At 47.6% G+C, this 18,797-nt stretch overlaps 1 protein-coding gene and 1 long non-coding RNA gene across 7 annotated transcripts in view; one reads left to right on the forward strand and one right to left on the reverse strand.

Moving 5' to 3' along the window:
• The window catches only part of rxrgb (retinoid X receptor, gamma b), a 78,184-nt gene that overhangs the window by 44,687 nt on the left and 14,700 nt on the right, over nt 1-18,797 (forward strand). For 3 of the 6 annotated variants that reach the window (XM_090236406.1, XM_036978898.2, XM_090236407.1), the window contains exons 2-4: nt 1,339-1,568; nt 11,480-11,615; nt 15,517-15,696. In XM_090236406.1, coding sequence (XP_090092532.1) covers nt 1,339-1,568; nt 11,480-11,615; nt 15,517-15,696 — 546 coding nt within the window. Of the gene's footprint in view, nt 1-1,338; nt 1,569-11,479; nt 11,616-15,516; nt 15,703-18,797 lie in introns of all 6 variants that reach the window. The other 3 variants (XM_036978899.2, XM_036978897.2, XM_036978900.2) reach the window with 1 other exon arrangement.
• LOC149983625 (uncharacterized) overlaps nt 1-18,797 on the reverse strand; it is a 184,449-nt gene that overhangs the window by 7,449 nt on the left and 158,203 nt on the right. The gene's annotated exons all lie outside the window — the stretch shown is intronic.

Below are 18,797 nucleotides of genomic sequence, written 5' to 3' on the forward strand. Positions count from 1 at the left end.
TTGACATGTGAGGCCATGTGCTAAACAGAGTGAGGAAGGTAATGTAGTAAACAACCAAATATTTCAAGACTAAAAGTGGTTTAATGTAGTAGCCTACAATAAGGGGAAAACTCCAGGTGAAAATACACTTTGTCTAGTCCTTGGCCTGTATCCTAATCTGACTTTGAAAGTGTACAGGTACAAATATTGTAGAAATATTTTATAAATATTAGATGACGCTTACTCAGACACACTTGTCTAAATTGATGGGTCAATGTGAAGGAAATGCTATAACCACCCCCCCCCAGACACATCTGGGGCGGCAGGGTAGCCTAGTGGTTAGAGCGTTGGACTAGTAACCGAAAGGTTGCAAGTTCGAATCCCTGAGCTGACAAAGTACAAACCTGTCGTTCTGCCCCTGAACAGGCAGCTAGGCAGGCCGTCATTGAAACTAAGAATTTGTTCTTAACTGAGTTGCCTAGTTAAATAAAGGTAAAAAATTCAAGTCTAGCTAAGTGGATGGGTCACTATTGTCTAGAGATGTTCATGAATTACAGTAGATGGCTGTCACCACCGGACACACCTGGCTCCCTTGCAAAGTGGAGTATTTTGTTTAGACATGTAGCTAGCTAGCAAAACAATGAACCATAAAGTACACACTGATTGTCATAGCTAGCCACCATGCATGAAATGCTAATGTATGAATCTACAGGTAGCTTAAGCTAACCAACTAGGTTCAATGTTAGCTAGCTAGCTAACATTAGGCTCTAACTAGCAATGCAAATCTGAGATACAAATAATATTACTACACAGATCATACACGTAACGTGAGCTAGCGAGCCAGCAAGCTAATGTTCGTTAGCTAGTAAACAGTATGCTTTAACTTGAAAATTACTTTCTGACCAAATTAGAAACGTATAATATCAAAAGAAAATGTAGCTAGACTCTTACCCCGTATACATTGATGAACGCTTCACGGCAGCGTGTCTCTTCCATTTGGTTTGTAGCTAGCCACCACCTGTTTGGCCCATTGATGAACGCTTCTTCTCTCATATCCAGCCGGGCCAGCTGGAAAGACGCCTAAATATGTGTCTGTCTATGTCTGTTTGTCTGTTTATCTTCTTGAGAGAGCCCATACATTACAGAAGGAGAGGGGTGGGTGTTATAGTGCATTACAGAAGGAGAGGGGTGGGGGCTGTAGTTTTCTGGCTAAAGAGGAAGTTGCACAACATCTCTTCTCTGGCGTACAGAAGCAGGATTAGCAGCCAAACAGCTGTGATGTGTCTGCTATGGAGAACTGTTCCGTTCAGACTCAGCTCTGTCTGTCTCTAACCCTGTCTCTTTGACTCATCCCCACAGATTCCCAAGGGCCGATGAGCATGCCCCACTCCCATGGCCCTCCAATGGGTGGCATGGTGGGGCACCCCTCCGTCATCAGCACCTCCAGGACCCTTCCATCACCAATGAGCACCCTGGGCGCGCCCATGAACGGCCTAGCGTCGCCCTACTCCGTCATCACGTCCTCCCTGGGCGCACCCTCCACGCCAGGGATCAACTTCGGATCGCTCCACAGTCCACAGATGAGAGAGGTGTGGTGCCACTTAGCTTCACTCAACTTGTGAGATCTGAAAACATCTAATGTTGCTGACTACGATCATCCAGAACAATAGATTTTATCTCAATAGCTAGATTTCCGTCCAATTGGCGAACAAAATTTTAATGCGATTATAAATAAATCTGTATAAAGAAAACGTGCTGTTTCCCACTACGAGGTGTGCTTCCACAAACTAATGTTTCCCAACACGAGGTGTGCTTCCACAAACTAATGTTTCCCACCACGAGGTGGGCTTCCACAAACTAATGTTTCCCACCACGAGGTGGGCTTCCACAAACTAATGTTTCCCCACCACGAGGTGGGCTTCCACAAACTAATGTTTTCCCACCACGAGGTGTGCTTCCACAAACTAATGTTTCCCCACCACGAGGTGGGCTTCCACAAACTAATGTTTCCCCACCACGAGGTGGGCTTCCACAAACTAATGTTTCCCCACCACGAGGTGTGCTTCCACAAACTAATGTTTTCCCACTACGAGGTGGGCTTCCACAAACTAATGTTTCCCCACCACGAGGTGGGCTTCCACAAACTAATGTTTTCCCACCACGAGGTGTGCTTCCACAAACTAATGTTTCCCCACCACGAGGTGGGCTTCCACAAACTAATGTTTCCCCACCACGAGGTGTGCTTCCACAAACTAATGTTTCCCCACCACGAGGTGGGCTTCCACAAACTAATGTTTCCCCACCACGAGGTGTGCTTCCACAAACTAATGTTTCCCCACCACGAGGTGGGCTTCCACAAACTAATGTTTCCCCACCACGAGGTGGGCTTCCACAAACTAATGTTTCCCCACCACGAGGTGGGCTTCCACAAACTAATGTTTCCCCACCACGAGGTGTGCTTCCACAAACTAATGTTTCCCCACCACGAGGTGTGCTTCCACAAACTAATGTTTCCCCACCACGAGGTGTGCTTCCACAAACTAATGTTTCCCCACCACGAGGTGTGCTTCCACAAACTAATGTTTCCCCACCACGAGGTGGGCTTCCACAAACTAATGTTTCCCCACCACGAGGTGTGCTTCCACAAACTAATGTTTCCCCACCACGAGGTGGGCTTCCACAAACTAATGTTTCCCCACCACGAGGTGTGCTTCCACAAACTAATGTTTCCCCACCACGAGGTGTGCTTCCACAAACTAATGTTTCCCCACCACGAGGTGGGCTTCCACAAACTAATGTTTCCCCACCACGAGGTGGGCTTCCACAAACTAATGTTTCCCCACCACGAGGTGGGCTTCCACAAACTAATGTTTCCCCACCACGAGGTGGGCTTCCACAAACTAATGTTTCCCCACCACGAGGTGTGCTTCCACAAACTAATGTTTCCCCACCACGAGGTGTGCTTCCACAAACTAATGTTTCCCCACCACGAGGTGTGCTTCCACAAACTAATGTTTCCCCACCACGAGGTGGGCTTCCACAAACTAATGTTTCCCCACCACGAGGTGGGCTTCCACAAACTAATGTTTCCCCACCACGAGGTGTGCTTCCACAAACTAATGTTTCCCCACCACGAGGTGTGCTTCCACAAACTAATGTTTCCCCACCACGAGGTGGGCTTCCACAAACTAATGTTTCCCCACCACGAGGTGTGCTTCCACAAACTAATGTTTCCCCACCACGAGGTGGGCTTCCACAAACTAATGTTTCCCCACCACGAGGTGTGCTTCCACAAACTAATGTTTCCCCACCACGAGGTGTGCTTCCACAAACTAATGTTTCCCCACCACGAGGTGTGCTTCCACAAACTAATGTTTCCCCACCACGAGGTGTGCTTCCACAAACTAATGTTTCCCCACCACGAGGTGTGCTTCCACAAACTAATGTTTCCCCACCACGAGGTGTGCTTCCACAAACTAATGTTTCCCCACCACGAGGTGGGCTTCCACAAACTAATGTTTCCCCACCACGAGGTGGGCTTCCACAAACTAATGTTTCCCCACCACGAGGTGTGCTTCCACAAACTAATGTTTCCCCACCACGAGGTGGGCTTCCACAAACTAATGTTTCCCCACCACGAGGTGTGCTTCCACAAACTAATGTTTCCCCACCACGAGGTGGGCTTCCACAAACTAATGTTTCCCCACCACGAGGTGGGCTTCCACAAACTAATGTTTCCCCACCACGAGGTGTGCTTCCACAAACTAATGTTTCCCCACCACGAGGTGTGCTTCCACAAACTAATGTTTCCCCACCACGAGGTGTGCTTCCACAAACTAATGTTTCCCCACCACGAGGTGTGCTTCCACAAACTAATGTTTCCCCACCACGAGGTGGGCTTCCACAAACTAATGTTTCCCCACCACGAGGTGGGCTTCCACAAACTAATGTTTCCCCACCACGAGGTGGGCTTCCACAAACTAATGTTTCCCCACCACGAGGTGGGCTTCCACAAACTAATGTTTCCCCACCACGAGGTGGGCTTCCACAAACTAATGTTTCCCCACCACGAGGTGTGCTTCCACAAACTAATGTTTCCCCACCACGAGGTGGGCTTCCACAAACTAATGTTTCCCCACCACGAGGTGGGCTTCCACAAACTAATGTTTCCCCACCACGAGGTGGGCTTCCACAAACTAATGTTTCCCCACCACGAGGTGGGCTTCCACAAACTGACAGTGTGTGACGACGTAGTGCAAACAAAGTGTACTTTTCCCTCTTTAAGTTTTCATGTACTGAATAAAAATGTAACATTCAATGTGTTTCCATCACATTTTCAACTCTTACTGATAGTTTTGTCGCAAAAAAAACCCATTTTTTATTAAATAGCAAATGTGTGTAACAGTATAACTTTAGACCGTCCCCTCGCCCATACCCGGGCGCGAACCAGGGACCCTCTGCACACATCCACAACAGTCACCCACGAAGCATCGTTCCCCATCGCTCCACAAAAGCCGCGGGGAACCACTACTTCAAGGTCTCAGAGCAAGTGACGTTGAAACGCTATTTAGCGCGCACCACCGCTAACTAGCTAGCTGTTTCACATCCGTTACATGTGCCTACTCTGGTCTTGGCACAAGCCCTCTAGCCAACGGCTCGCAGATACAGTGCAGGTGGGCTAGTCTTCATGATGAAATTATTATAGATAAGAGCGAGAATGTTTTTATTTGTCAAACTGCCGTCAAGCATTGGTCATCATGTCACCAGAATAAGACCCTGGATATTTATGGGAAAGGACCATCAAGTTCATCACTGTGCACTTTCACCACCCTGTGAAGTTCCTCACCGTGCACTTTCACCACCCTGTGAAGTTCCTCACCGTGCACTTTCACCACCCTGTGAAGTTCATCACCGTGCACTTTCACCACCCTGTGAAGTTCATCACCGTGCACTTTCACCACCCTGTGAAGTTCATCATAAATTATAATCAGTAGCCTAATAAACTGCATGGTTTCACGAGATAGTGGGAGGCCCACACGTCATGTCATCGCTCGACTCCCAAGTTTACTTCGATATGATGGGTATTACAGTAGATTCCTTCAGTTGGTGGCCAGATGTTCATTCAATGTGTACTGCATGTATGCACTATATTCTGCTCAAGGACTGAATCAAGGACAGTCATTTTGCTTTCTAAGTGTGTGGTTTTTACATGCCTGTTGGATACTCAGTGTGAAGGTTAGCCGTATCCAATATCTGGCGAGGACACGACATTACTGTAATCCACCACCTCTCCTCTGCCCTCTGCTTGACCTATAAACCTTTAGCCTAAAGGTCAGCTCTTAGTGGCTTGTTGTGGGTCAAACAGGCTGGGCAGACTATCCAAGTGGGACGCTGTGTGTGTGTGTGTGTGTCTGTGTGTGTGTGTCTGTGTCTGTGTCTGTGTCTGTGTGTGTGCCCCTTCTCGGTGTTAGCATCAGCCCTTGAATGGATTATAGCAGTAATTGCCTAAGAAAGACCATCTCTCTCAGTTTTCTCCCTCTCCGCTGAGCTTTCATCCTCCCCATCTATAGGTTATTACAGGATCATTCACAACAATGGATAAGCAATACCCACCGCAAGGACGCTAATCTTACCGTCTCACACAATGAACTACAACATCCTATAGGAATTCTCTCTAAGTGCCCTGTTATATAAACTACACAGCAGATAAGGGTTTTGAAAGTCAGCCATTCAGACAATGCTCCATCACACATAAGTGCTTTTGTGTTCATGCTATGTTTCACTATCTAAAGCCAATGGCTGCCATTGTTACACTAATTATCAAGCCTTGTCTTAGAGATTATTTGAAAGGGGGAGATACAGTGAAAGGGGGAGATACAGTGAATGGGGGGAGATACAGTGAAAGGGGGGAGATACAGTGAAAGGGGGGAGATACAGTGAAGGGGGGAGATACAGTGAAAGGGGGGAGATACAGTGAAGGGGGGAGATACAGTGAAAGGGGGAGATACAGTGCCGTCAAACAGTATTTGCCCCCGTTTCTCATTTTCTCTATTTTTTTATATACTGAATATTAACAGATCTTCAACCAAAACCTAATATTAGATAAGGGTCATCTGAGTTTACAAAAAAATATATATTACAAAATGTTTTTTTTTGGGGGGGGGGGGGGCAAAGCCAGAACTGTATGCTATAGAGGAGAGGATATCACAATATTGTTTTGAAAGGTTTGTTTTAGGACTGATGCCCAACTGAGCGTTTTACTCAATTGCGGGTCTCAATAGGTGCTGATGGAGATTATGTCTAAGCCTCCTGGAGCCTAAGCCTGGGTCCAATCTAGTAGTAATAGTTTATAGCTAGTAGTAGCTAGTAGTAATAGTTTATAGCTAGTAGTAGCTAGTAGTAATAGTTTATAGCTAGTAGTAGCTAGTAATAATAGTTTATAGCTAGTAGTAGCTAGTAGTAATAGTTTATAGCTAGTAGTAATAGTTTATATCTAGTAGTAATAGTTTATAGCTAGTAGTAGCTAGTAGTAATAGTTTATAGCTAGTAGTAGCTAGTAGTAATAGTTTATAGCTAGTAGTAATAGTTTATATCTAGTAGTAATAGTTTATAGCTAGTAGTAATAGTTTATATCTAGTAGTAATAGTTTATATCTAGTAGTAATAGTTTATATCTAGTAGTAATAGTTTATAGCTAGTAGTAATAGTTTATATATAGTAGTAATAGTTTATAGCTAGTAGTAATAGTTTATAGCTAGTAGTAAATCAAATCTTATTTATTTATATAGCCCTTCGTACATCAGCTGATATCTCAAAGTGCTGTACAGAAACCCAGCCTAAAACCCCAAACAGCAAGCAATGCAGGTGTAGAAGCACGGTGGCTAGGAAAAACTCCCTAGAAAGGCCAGAACCTAGAAAGAAACATAGAGAGGAACCAGGCTATGTGGGGTGGCCAGTCCTCTTCTGGCTGTGCCGGGTGGAGATTATAACAGAACATGGCCAAGATGTTCAAATGTTCAGAGATGACCAAGAGGGTCAAATAATAATAATCACAGGCAGAACATTTGAAACTGGAGAAGCAGCACGGCCAGGTGGACTGGGGACAGCAAGGAGTCATCATGTCAGGTAGTCCTGAGGCATGGTCCTAGGGCTCAGGTCCTCCGAGAGAGAGAGAGAAAAAGAGAATTAGAGAGAGCACACTTAAATTCACACAGGACACCGGATAAGACAGGAGAAGTACTCCAGATATAACAAACTGACCCTAGCCCCCGACACATAAACTACTGCAGCATAAATACTGGAGGCTGAGACAGGAGGGGTCAGGAGACACTGTGGCCCCATCCGATGACAGGAACAGGACAGGATACAGGAAGGATATAACCCCACCCACGTTGGCAAAGCACAGCCCCCACACCACTAGAGGGATATCTTCAACCACCAACTTACCATCCTGAGACAAGGCCGAATATAGCCCCCAAAGATCTCCACCATGGCACAACCCAAAGACTTAAAGGTTGAGACCGAGTTTGCGTCTCTCACATGGGTAGGCAGGCCATTCCATAAAAATGGAGCTCTATAGGAGAGAGCCCTGCCTCCAGCTGTTTGCTTAGAAATTCTAGGGACAATTAGGAGGCCTGCGTCTTGTGACCGTAGCGTACGTGTAGGTATGTACGGCAGGACCAAATCAGAGAGATAGGTAGGAGCAAGCCCATGTAATGCTTTGTAGGTTAGCAGTAAAACCTTGAAATCAGCCCTTGCCTTGACAGGAAGCCAGTGTAGAGAGGCTAGCACTGGAGTAATATGATACATTTTTTTGGTTCTAGTCAGGATTCTAGCAGCCGTATTTAGCACTAACTGAAGTTTATTTAGTGCTTTATCCGGGTAGCCTGAAAGTAGAGCATTGCAGTAGTCTAACCTAGAAGTGAAAAAAGCAGGGATGAATTTTTCTGCATCATTTTTGGACAGAAAGTTTCTGATTTTTGCAATGTTACGTGGATGGAAAAAAGCTGTCCTTGAAACAGTCTTGATATGTTCGTCAAAAGAGAGAACAGGGTCCAGAGTAACGCCGAGGTCATTCACAGTTTTATTTGAGACGACTGTACAATCATTAAGATTGATTGTCAGATTCAACAGAAGATCTCTTTGTTTCTTGGGACCTAGAACAAGCATCTCTGTTTTGTCCGAGTTTGAAAGTAGAACGTTTGCAGCCATCCACTTCCTTATGTCTGACACACATGCTTCTAGCGAGGACAATTTTGGGGCTTCACCATATTTCATTGAAATGTACAGCTGTGTGTCATCCGCATAGCAGTGAAAGTTAACATTATGTTTTCGAATGACATCTCCAAGAGGTAAAATATATAGTGAAAACAATAGTGGTCCTAAAATGGAACCTTGAGGAACACCGAAATGTACAGTTGATTTAGTAATAGTTTATAGCTAGTAGCAATAGTTTATAGCTAGTAGTAATAGTTTATGTCTAGTAGTAATAGTTTATAGCTAGTAGTAATAGTTTATAGCTAGTAGTAATAGTTTATAGCTAGTAGTAATAGTTTATATCTAGTAGTAATAGTTTATAGCTAGTAGTAATAGTTTATGTCTAGTAGTAATAGTTTATAGCTAGTAGTAATAGTTTATAGCTAGTAGTAATAGTTTATAGCTAGTAGTAATAGTTTATAGCTAGTAGTAATAGTTTATAGCTAGTAGTAATAGTTTATAGCTAGTAGTAATAGTTTAGCTAGTAGTAATAGTTTATAGCTAGTAGTAATAGTTTATAGCTAGTAGTAATAGTTTATAGCTAGTAGTAATAGTTTATAGCTAGTAGTAATAGTTTATATCTAGTAGTAATAGTTTATAGCTAGTAGTAATAGTTTATGTCTAGTAGTAATAGTTTATAGCTAGTAGTAATAGTTTATAGCTAGTAGTAATAGTTTATAGCTAGTAGTAATAGTTTATAGCTAGTAGTAATAGTTTATAGCTAGTAGTAATAGTTTATAGCTAGTAGTAATAGTTGTAAAGCATGTCTGAACCAAATACCATATACTGTATCATGAATATATATATATATACTGTATAATGAATGTATAAAGCGTTAGTAATGAATGTTTAATACTTGTGCTGCATATGGCTGTGTTTGTCTGAGGCATGTTGGTGCCCGAGAAGCCATAAGCATGTGAATGGCATGTTTAATCATAACATACAGTATGTGTAGCATATGTTGGCCATTTGTCTGGCATGTTGGCTGTATGTTAGAGGCATGGTTATGAGCTGCAGTACTGGAAAGGGCTCGCTCTCATCATTGACTCACCAGCATCAGCAGAAGACAGAATGCTAATTTAGCTGACTGTTTGCTCACTACTAAAGCTCACGTAAGAGAGGGAAAGGGGAAAGAGAGCAGTGGTGGTGGTGGTGGTGGTGGTGGTGGTGGTGGTGGTGGTGGTGGTGGTGGTGGTGGTGGTGGGGGGGGGGGGTTAAGATAAGTTAAGATACCTTAATAGAAAAGTTAAAGTGAAAGACACCCAGGAAAATACTACTTGAGTATAGGTCTACGGGTATTTGGTTTTAAATATACTTAAGTATCAAAAGTAAATGTAATTGCTAACATGTACTTAATTAGTATCAAAAGTAAATTAATATAAATAGTAAAGTAAAGTACAGATACTACTTAAGTAGTACTTTAAAGTATTTTTACTTAAGTACTTTACACCAACTGACACTAGGCCAACTGAAAAAAAGATAGAGAGATGGAGATAGAGGGAGAAAGAGAGAGGGGGAGGAGGAGAGAGAGGGAGAGAGAGAGAGGGGGAGGAGGAGAGAGAGATGGAGGAGGAGAGAGAGAGATGGAGATAGAGGGGGAGAGGGGGAGGAGGAGAGAGAGAGAGAGAGAGAGAGAGAGAGGGGGAGGAGGAGAGAGGGAAAGAGAGAGATGAACAGAAAGAAAGGCCTCTAGCAGTTGTCTCCTGTAAGGTCAAAGCCTTAGTTCAGACGGCCATTATGAAACAGACAGCAGAGTGCTGTCATAAATCAACTATAGGAAATGACTGCCGTCCCTGTAAAGGATGTCCTATATGCAAGCCATCAAATACACACACTATGTAGGTCACTAGTGGTGACTACACACGCATAGACACGCACATGCACACACCAGCCCAAGCACATGCTCACTCAAAGACATGCACACACCAGCCCAAGCACATGCTCACTCATATACATGCACACACCAGCCCAAGCACATGCTCACTCACATACATGCACACACCAGCCCAAGCACATGCTCACTCATATACATGCACACACCAGCCCAAGCACATGCTCACTCATATACATGCACACACCAGCCCAAGCACATGCTCACTCATATACATGCACACACCAGCCCAAGCACATGCTCACTCAAAGACATGTACACACCAGCCCAAGCACATGCTCACTCATATACATGCACACACCAGCCCAAGCACATGCTCACTCATATACATACACACACCAGCCCAAGCACATGCTCACTCATATACATGCACACACCAGCCCAAGCACATGCTCACTCATATACATACACACACCAGCCCAAGCACATGCTCACTCATATACATGCACACACCAGCCCAAGCACATGCTCACTCATATACATGCACACACCAGCCCAAGCACATGCTCACTCATATACATGCACACACCAGCCCAAGCACATGCTCACTCATATACATGCACACACCAGCCCAAGCACATGCTCACTCATATACATGCACACACCAGCCCAAGCACATGCTCACTCATATACATGCACACACCAGCCCAAGCACATGCTCACTCATATACATGCACACATTTCCATACCACATGTATTCCTATCTATTTTTGCCAACTCAGTGGTCGACAGGAGACCAGAAGTGCAAAGTGCAGAAAGACGATAAGGAGCCCATAAATATATCATTTTGACAATGTTTATTCAGGAAATTCTCTGGGAAAGGACTATAACATAAGTTGCTAAAACCAGTATATATTTCCTTCTAATCAGCATTTATACTGAACTGTTTTGACAAACAAATATATTGAACCCATAAAATCCTGGGCCTGAAGCTGACGTGACCCTACACTTCTCTCTGCTGGTGGAAAGTGAGAAGTGCAGCTTGGTGAATGTGACAAGCTCAGCTCTCCTCCCACACAGCTCACACAGTCAACCACCCCTGTCAACAGACATTAGAAGCATGCATGACTAAACTCACAGAGGAAACACAGACACTCCCTTTGATCAAGTCATGTGATCGCTGCCTCAGCCACTTTCATACCACACACATGTGGGTGGAGAACGGAGGAAGAGAGAAAGAGGGGGAGAGAGAAAGAGAGGGAGAGAGGGAGAGGGGGACGATTTTAGAGAAATAAAAAGAGACAGGACTGACTCACTCACTCATGTTTTCCCAACTTCTCTTCCACTCTACTCTCTCGACCCCCCCTCTCCCATCGTTGATCTCCCCCCCCTCCTCTTTCCTCCCTCGCTCCAGATGAACAGTGTCAGTAGTTCGGAGGACATCAAGCCTCCCCCGGGTCTCCTGAATCTAGGGGACATCAACTACAACTGCACCAGTCCTGGAGGAATGTCCAAACACGTATGTGCCATCTGTGGAGACCGATCATCAGGTAAGAAATAGGGCCACACCTCCCCACTGGGCCCTAGCCCAGCCCCCTGTAGCAGCAATAGGGCCACACCTCCCCACTGGGCCCTAGCCCAGCCCCCTGTAGCAGCAATAGGGCCACACCTCCCCACTGGGCCCTAGCCCAGCCCCCTGTAGCAGCAATAGGGCCACACCTCCCCACTGGGCCCAAGCCCAGCCCCCTGTAGCAGCAATAGGGCCCTAGCCCAGCCCCCTGTAGCAGCAATAGGGACCTAGCCCAGCCCCCTGTAGCAGCAATAGGGCCCTAGCCCAGCCCCCTGTAGCAGCAATAAGACCCTAGCACAGCCTCCTGTAGCAGCAATAAGACCCTAGCACAGCCCCCTGTAGCAGCAATAAGACCCTAGCACAGCCTCCTGTAGCAACAATAAGACCCTAGCACAGCCCCCTGTAGCAACAATAAGACCCTAGCACAGCCCCCTGTAGCAGCAATAAGACCCTAGCACAGCCTCCTGTAGCAGCAATAAGACCCTAGCACAGCCTCCTGTAGCAGCAATAAGACCCTAGCACAGCCCCCTGTAGCAGCAATAAGACCCTAGCACAGCCTCCTGTAGCAGCAATAAGACCCTAGCACAGCCCCCTGTAGCAGCAATAAGACCCTAGCACAGCCTCCTGTAGCAACAATAAGACCCTAGCACAGCGTCCTGTAGCAACAATAAGACCCTAGCACAGCCTCCTGTAGCAACAATAAGACCCTAGCACAGCCTCCTGTAGCAACAATAAGACCCTAGCACAGCCCCCTGTAGCAACAATAAGACCCTAGCACAGCCTCCTGTAGCAACAATAAGACCCTAGCACAGCCTCCTGTAGCAACAATAAGACCCTAGCACAGCCTCCTGTAGCAACAATAAGACCCTAGCACAGCCTCCTGTAGCAACAATAAGACCCTAGCACAGCCTCCTGTAGCAACAATAAGACCCTAGCACAGCCTCCTGTAGCAACAATAAGACCCTAGCACAGCCTCCTGTAGCAACAATAAGACCCTAGCACAGCCTCCTGTAGCAACAATAAGACCCTAGCACAGCCTCCTGTAGCAACAATAAGACCCTAGCACAGCCTCCTGTAGCAACAATAAGACCCTAGCACAGCCCCCTGTAGCAGCAATAAGACCCTAGCACAGCCTCCTGTAGCAACAATAAGACCCTAGCACAGCCTCCTGTAGCAACAATAAGACCCTAGCACAGCCTCCTGTAGCAGCAATAAGACCCTAGCACAGCCTCCTGTAGCAACAATAAGACCCTAGCACAGCCCCCTGTAGCAGCAATAAGACCCTAGCACAGCCTCCTGTAGCAACAATAAGACCCTAGCACAGCCTCCTGTACCAGCAATAAGACCCTAGCACAGCCTCCTGTAGCAACAATAAGACCCTAGCACAGCCTCCTGTAGCAACAATAAGACCCTAGCACAGCCTCCTGTAGCAACAATAAGACCCTAGCACAGCCTCCTGTAGCAACAATAAGACCCTAGCACAGCCCCCTGTAGCAGCAATAAGACCCTAGCACAGCCCCCTGTAGCAGCAATAAGACCCTAGCACAGCCTCCTGTAGCAGCAATAAGACCCTAGCACAGCCTCCTGTAGCAGCAATAAGACCCTAGCACAGCCCCCTGTAGCAACAATAAGACCCTAGCACAGCCTCCTGTAGCAGCAATAAGACCCTAGCACAGCCTCCTGTAGCAGCAATAAGACCCTAGCACAGCCCCCTGTAGCAACAATAAGACCCTAGCACAGCCTCCTGTAGCAGCAATAAGACCCTAGCACAGCCCCCTGTAGCAGCAATAAGACCCTAGCACAGCCTCCTGTAGCAACAATAAGACCCTAGCACAGCCCCCTGTAGCAGCAATAAGACCCTAGCACAGCCTCCTGTAGCAACAATAAGACCCTAGCACAGCCTCCTGTAGCAGCAATAAGACCCTAGCACAGCCTCCTGTAGCAGCAATAAGACCCTAGCACAGCCCCCTGTAGCAACAATAAGACCCTAGCACAGCCCCCTGTAGCAACAATAAGACCCTAGCACAGCCTCCTGTAGCAACAATAAGACCCTAGCACAGCCTCCTGTAGCAACAATAAGACCCTAGCACAGCCCCCTGTAGCAGCAATAAGACCCTAGCACAGCCTCCTGTAGCAGCAATAAGACCTTAGCACAGCCTCCTGTAGCAACAATAAGACCCTAGCACAGCCCCCTGTAGCAACAATAAGACCCTAGCACAGCCTCCTGTAGCAACAATAAGACCCTAGCACAGCCCCCTGTAGCAGCAATAAGACCCTAGCACAGCCCCCTGTAGCAGCAATAAGACCCTAGCACAGCCCCCTGTAGCAACAATAAGACCCTAGCACAGCCCCCTGTAGCAACAATAAGACCCTAGCACAGCCCCCTGTAGCAACAATAAGACCCTAGCACAGCCCCCTGTAGCAGCAATAAGACCCTAGCACAGCCTCCTGTAGCAACAATAAGACCCTAGCACAGCCTCCTGTAGCAACAATAAGACCCTAGCACAGCCTCCTGTAGCAACAATAAGACCCTAGCACAGCCCCCTGTAGCAACAATAAGACCCTAGCACAGCCCCCTGTAGCAACAATAAGACCCTAGCACAGCCTCCTGTAGCAGCAATAAGACCCTAGCACAGCCTCCTGTAGCAACAATAAGACCCTAGCACAGCCCCCTGTAGCAGCAATAAGACCCTAGCACAGCCCCCTGTAGCAACAATAAGACCCTAGCACAGCCCCCTGTAGCAACAATAAGACCCTAGCACAGCCTCCTGTAGCAACAATAAGACCCTAGCACAGCCTCCTGTAGCAACAATAAGACCCTAGCACAGCCCCCTGTAGCAACAATAAGACCCTAGCACAGCCCCCTGTAGCAGCAATAAGACCCTAGCACAGCCTCCTGTAGCAACAATAAGACCCTAGCACAGCCTCCTGTAGCAACAATAAGACCCTAGCACAGCCCCCTGTAGCAGCAATAAGACCCTAGCACAGCCCCCTGTAGCAACAATAAGACCCTAGCACAGCCCCCTGTAGCAACAATAAGACCCTAGCACAGCCCCCTGTAGCAACAATAAGACCCTAGCACAGCCTCCTGTAGCAACAATAAGACCCTAGCACAGCCTCCTGTAGCAACAATAAGACCCTAGCACAGCCTCCTGTAGCAACAATAAGACCCTAGCACAGCCTCCTGTAGCAGCAATAAGACCCTAGCACAGCCTCCTGTAGCAACAATAAGACCCTAGCACAGCCTCCTGTAGCAACAATAAGACCCTAGCACAGCCTCCTGTAGCAACAATAAGACCCTAGCACAGCCTCCTGTAGCAACAATAAGACCCTAGCACAGCCCCCTGTAGCAGCAATAAGACCCTAGCACAGCCTCCTGTAGCAACAATAAGACCCTAGCACAGCCCCCTGTAGCAGCAATAAGACCCTAGCACAGCCCCCTGTAGCAGCAATAAGACCCTAGCACAGCCTCCTGTAGCAGCAATAAGACCCTAGCACAGCCTCCTGTAGCAGCAATAAGACCCTAGCACAGCCCCCTGTAGCAGCAATAGGGCCCTAGCACAGCCTCCTGTAGCAACAATAAGACCCTAGCACAGCCTCCTGTAGCAGCAATAAGACCCTAGCACAGCCCCCTGTAGCAGCAATAAGACCCTAGCACAGCCCCCTATACAGGAGGCAGCAACTCCACTGTTGTTGTTGTTATTGCGGAGGTTTATTCCAATTTATTTGAGATTTTGTGAATTACCTCATTGCTGATTTTGCTTCTCCCAGTCCTCACCCAATAACCATGGACTATGACATTGACTAACAGTATTACGATTATATGGAGCAGTTTCTCAGGTAACGCAGTGAAGTTGATGTTTTGGATGTTGTTCACCCAGGGAAGCACTATGGCGTGTACAGCTGTGAAGGCTGCAAAGGCTTCTTCAAGAGAACCATCCGGAAAGATCTCACCTATACGTGTCGAGACAGCAAGGAGTGCCTGATAGACAAACGACAGCGCAACCGCTGTCAATACTGTCGCTACCAGAAGTGCCTAGCCATGGGCATGAAGAGAGAAGGTGTGTGTAAGTGGTGTAGAGAGGGAGAGAGAGGAGGAGGTTGTGTCTGCGTGTAGAGAGGGAAGGAGGGAGGATGTGTCTGCATGTAGAGAGGGAAGGAGGGAGGTTGTGTCTGCGTGTAGAGAGGGAAGGAGGGAGGTTGTGTCTGCGTGTAGAGAGGGAAGGAGGGAGGTTGTGTCTGCGTGTAGAGAGGGAAGGAGGGAGGTTGTGTCTGCGTGTAGAGAGGGAAGGAGGTAGGTTGTGTCTGCGTGTAGAGAGGGAAGGAGGGAGGTTGTGTCTGCATGTAGAGAGGGAAGGAGGGAGGATGTGTCTGCGTGTAGAGAGGGAAGGAGGGAGGTTGTGTCTGCGTGTAGAGAGGGAAGGAGGGAGGTTGTGTGTGCGTGTAGAGAGGGAAGGAGGGAGGTTGTGTCTGCATGTAGAGAGGGAAGGAGGGAGGTTGTGTCTGTGTGTAGAGAGGGAAGGAGGGAGGTTGTGTCTGTATGTAGAGAGGGAAGGAGGGAGGTTGTGTCTGTGTGTAGAGATGGAAGGAGGGAGGTTGTGTCTGCGTGTAGAGAGGGAAGGAGGGAGGTTGTGTCTGCATGTAGAGAGGGAAGGAGGGAGGTTGTGTCTGCGTGTAGAGGGGGAAGGAGGGAGGTTGTGTCTGCATGTAGAGAGGGAAGGAGGGAGGTTGTGTCTGCATGTAGAGAGGGAAGGAGGGAGGTTGTGTCTGCGTGTAGAGAGGGAAGAAGGGAGGGAGGTTGTGTCTGCATGTAGAGAGGGAAGGAGGGAGGTTGTGTCTGCGTGTAGAGAGGGAAGGAGGTAGGTTGTGTCTATGTAGAGAGGGAAGGAGGGAGGTTGTGTCTGCATGTAGAGAGGGAAGGAGGGAGGTTGTGTCTGCATGTAGGGAGGGAGGGAGGTTGTGTCTGCGTGTAGAGAGGGAAGGAGGGAGGTTGTGTCTGCATGTAGAGAGGGAAGGAGGGAGGTTGTGTCTGCGTGTAGAGAGGGAAGGAGGGAGGTTGTGTCTGTATGTAGAGAGGGAAGGAGGGAGGTTGTGTCTGCATGTAGAGAGGGAAGGAGGGAGGTTGTGTGCTCTTGTGAGTGTGTTTTGTTTGGATCTGTAATGTCTGGGTAGTGTATTGGGGGTGGATCTGTAATGTCTGGGTAGTGTGTTGGGGTGGATCTGTAATGTCTGGGTAGTGTGTTGGGGGTGGATCTGTAATTTCTGGGTAGTGGGTTGGGTTGGGGGTGGATCTGTAATGTCTGGGTAGTGTGTTGGGGGTGGATCTGTAATGTCTGGGTAGTGTGTTGGGGGTGGATCTGTAATGTCTGGGTAGTGTGTTGGGGGTGGATCTGTAATGTCTGGGTAGTGTGTTGGGGGTGGATCTGTAATGTCTGTGTAGTGGGTTGGGGGTGGATCTGTAATGTCTGGGTAGTGTGTTGGGTTGTGGATCTGTAATGTCTGGGTAGTGTGTTGGGGGTGGATCTGTAATGTCTGGGTAGTGTGTTGGGGGTGGATCTGTAATGTCTGGGTAGTGTGTTAGGGGTGGATCTGTAATGTATAGTGAGTGTGTTGGGGGTGGATCTGTAATGTCTGGGTAGTGTGTTGGGGGTGGATCTGTAATGCCTGGGTAGTGGGTTGGGGGTGGATCTGTAATGTCTGGGTAGTAGGTTGGGGGTGGATCTGTAATGTCTGGGTAGTAGGTTGGGGGTGGATCTGTAATGTCTGGGTAGTGGGTTGGGGGTGGATCTGTAATGTCTGGGTAGTGTGTTGGGGTGGATCTGTAATGTCTGGGTAGTGTGTTGGGGTGGATCTGTAATGTCTGGGTAGTGTGTTGGGGGGGATCTGTAATGTCTGGGTAGTGTGTTGGGGGTGGATCTGTAATGTATAGTGAGTGTGTTGGGGGTGGATCTGTAATGTCTGGGTAGTGTGTTGGGGGTGGATCTGTAGTGTCTGGGTAGTGTGTTGGGGTGGATCTGTAATGTCTGGGTAGTGTGTTGGGGGTCGGTCTGTAATGTCTGGGTAGTGTGTTGGGGGTGGATCTGTAGTGTCTGGGTAGTGTGTTGGGGTGGATCTGTAATGTCTGGGTAGTGTGTTGGGGGTCGGTGTGTAATGTCTGGGTAGTGTGTTGGGGGTGGATCTGTAATGTATTGTGAGTGTGTTGGGGGTGGGTCTGTAATGTCTGGGTAGTGTGTTGGGGGTGGATCTGTAATGTCTGGGTAGTGTGTTGGGGGTGGATCTGTAATGTCTGGGTAGTGTGTTGGGGGTGGATCTGTAATGTCTGGGTAGTGTGTTGGGGTGGATCTGTAATGTCTGGGTAGTGTGTTGGGGGTGGATCTGTAATGTCTGGGTAGTGTGTTGGGGGTGGATCTGTAATGTCTGGGTAGTGTGTTGGGGGTGGATCTGTAATGTCTGGGTAGTGTGTTGGGGGTGGGTCTGTAATGTCTGGGTAGTGTGTTGGGGGTGGATCTGTAATGTCTGGGTAGTGTGTTAGGGGTGGATCTGTAATGTCTGTGTAGTGTGTTAGGGGTGGATCTGTAATGTCTGGGTAGTGTGTTGGGGTGGATCTGTAGTGTCTGGGTAGTGTGTTGGGGTGGATCTGTAATGTCTGGGTAGTGTGTTGGGGGTCGGTCTGTAATGTCTGGGTAGTGTGTTAGGGGTGGATCTGTAATGTCTGGGTAGTGTGTTGGGGGTGGATCTGTAATGTCTGGGTAGTGTGTTGGGGGTGGATCTGTAATGTCTGGGTAGTGGGTTGGGGGTGGATCTGTAATGTCTGGGTAGTGTGTTGGGGGTGGATCTGTAATGTCTGGGTAGTGTGTTAGGGGTGGATCTGTAATGTCTGGGTAGTGTGTTGGGGGTGGATCTGTAATGTCTGGGTAGTGTGTTGGGGGTGGATCTGTAATGTCTGGGTAGTGTGTTGGGGGTGGATCTGTAATGTCTGGGTAGTGTGTTAGGGGTGGATCTGTAATGTCTGGGTAGTGTGTTAGGGGTGGATCTGTAATGTCTGGGTAGTGTGTTGGGGTGGATCTGTAATGTCTGGGTATTCATTGGTATGTGTGGTATGTTTACATTTTACATTTGAGTCATTTCGGCGAAGGCTCTTATCCAGAGAGACTTACAGTTT

Source organism: Oncorhynchus mykiss, chromosome 5 (genome assembly GCF_057628025.1).
Source record: "Oncorhynchus mykiss isolate SJ-2025 chromosome 5, ASM5762802v1, whole genome shotgun sequence".
Lineage (NCBI taxonomy): Eukaryota > Metazoa > Chordata > Actinopteri > Salmoniformes > Salmonidae > Oncorhynchus > Oncorhynchus mykiss.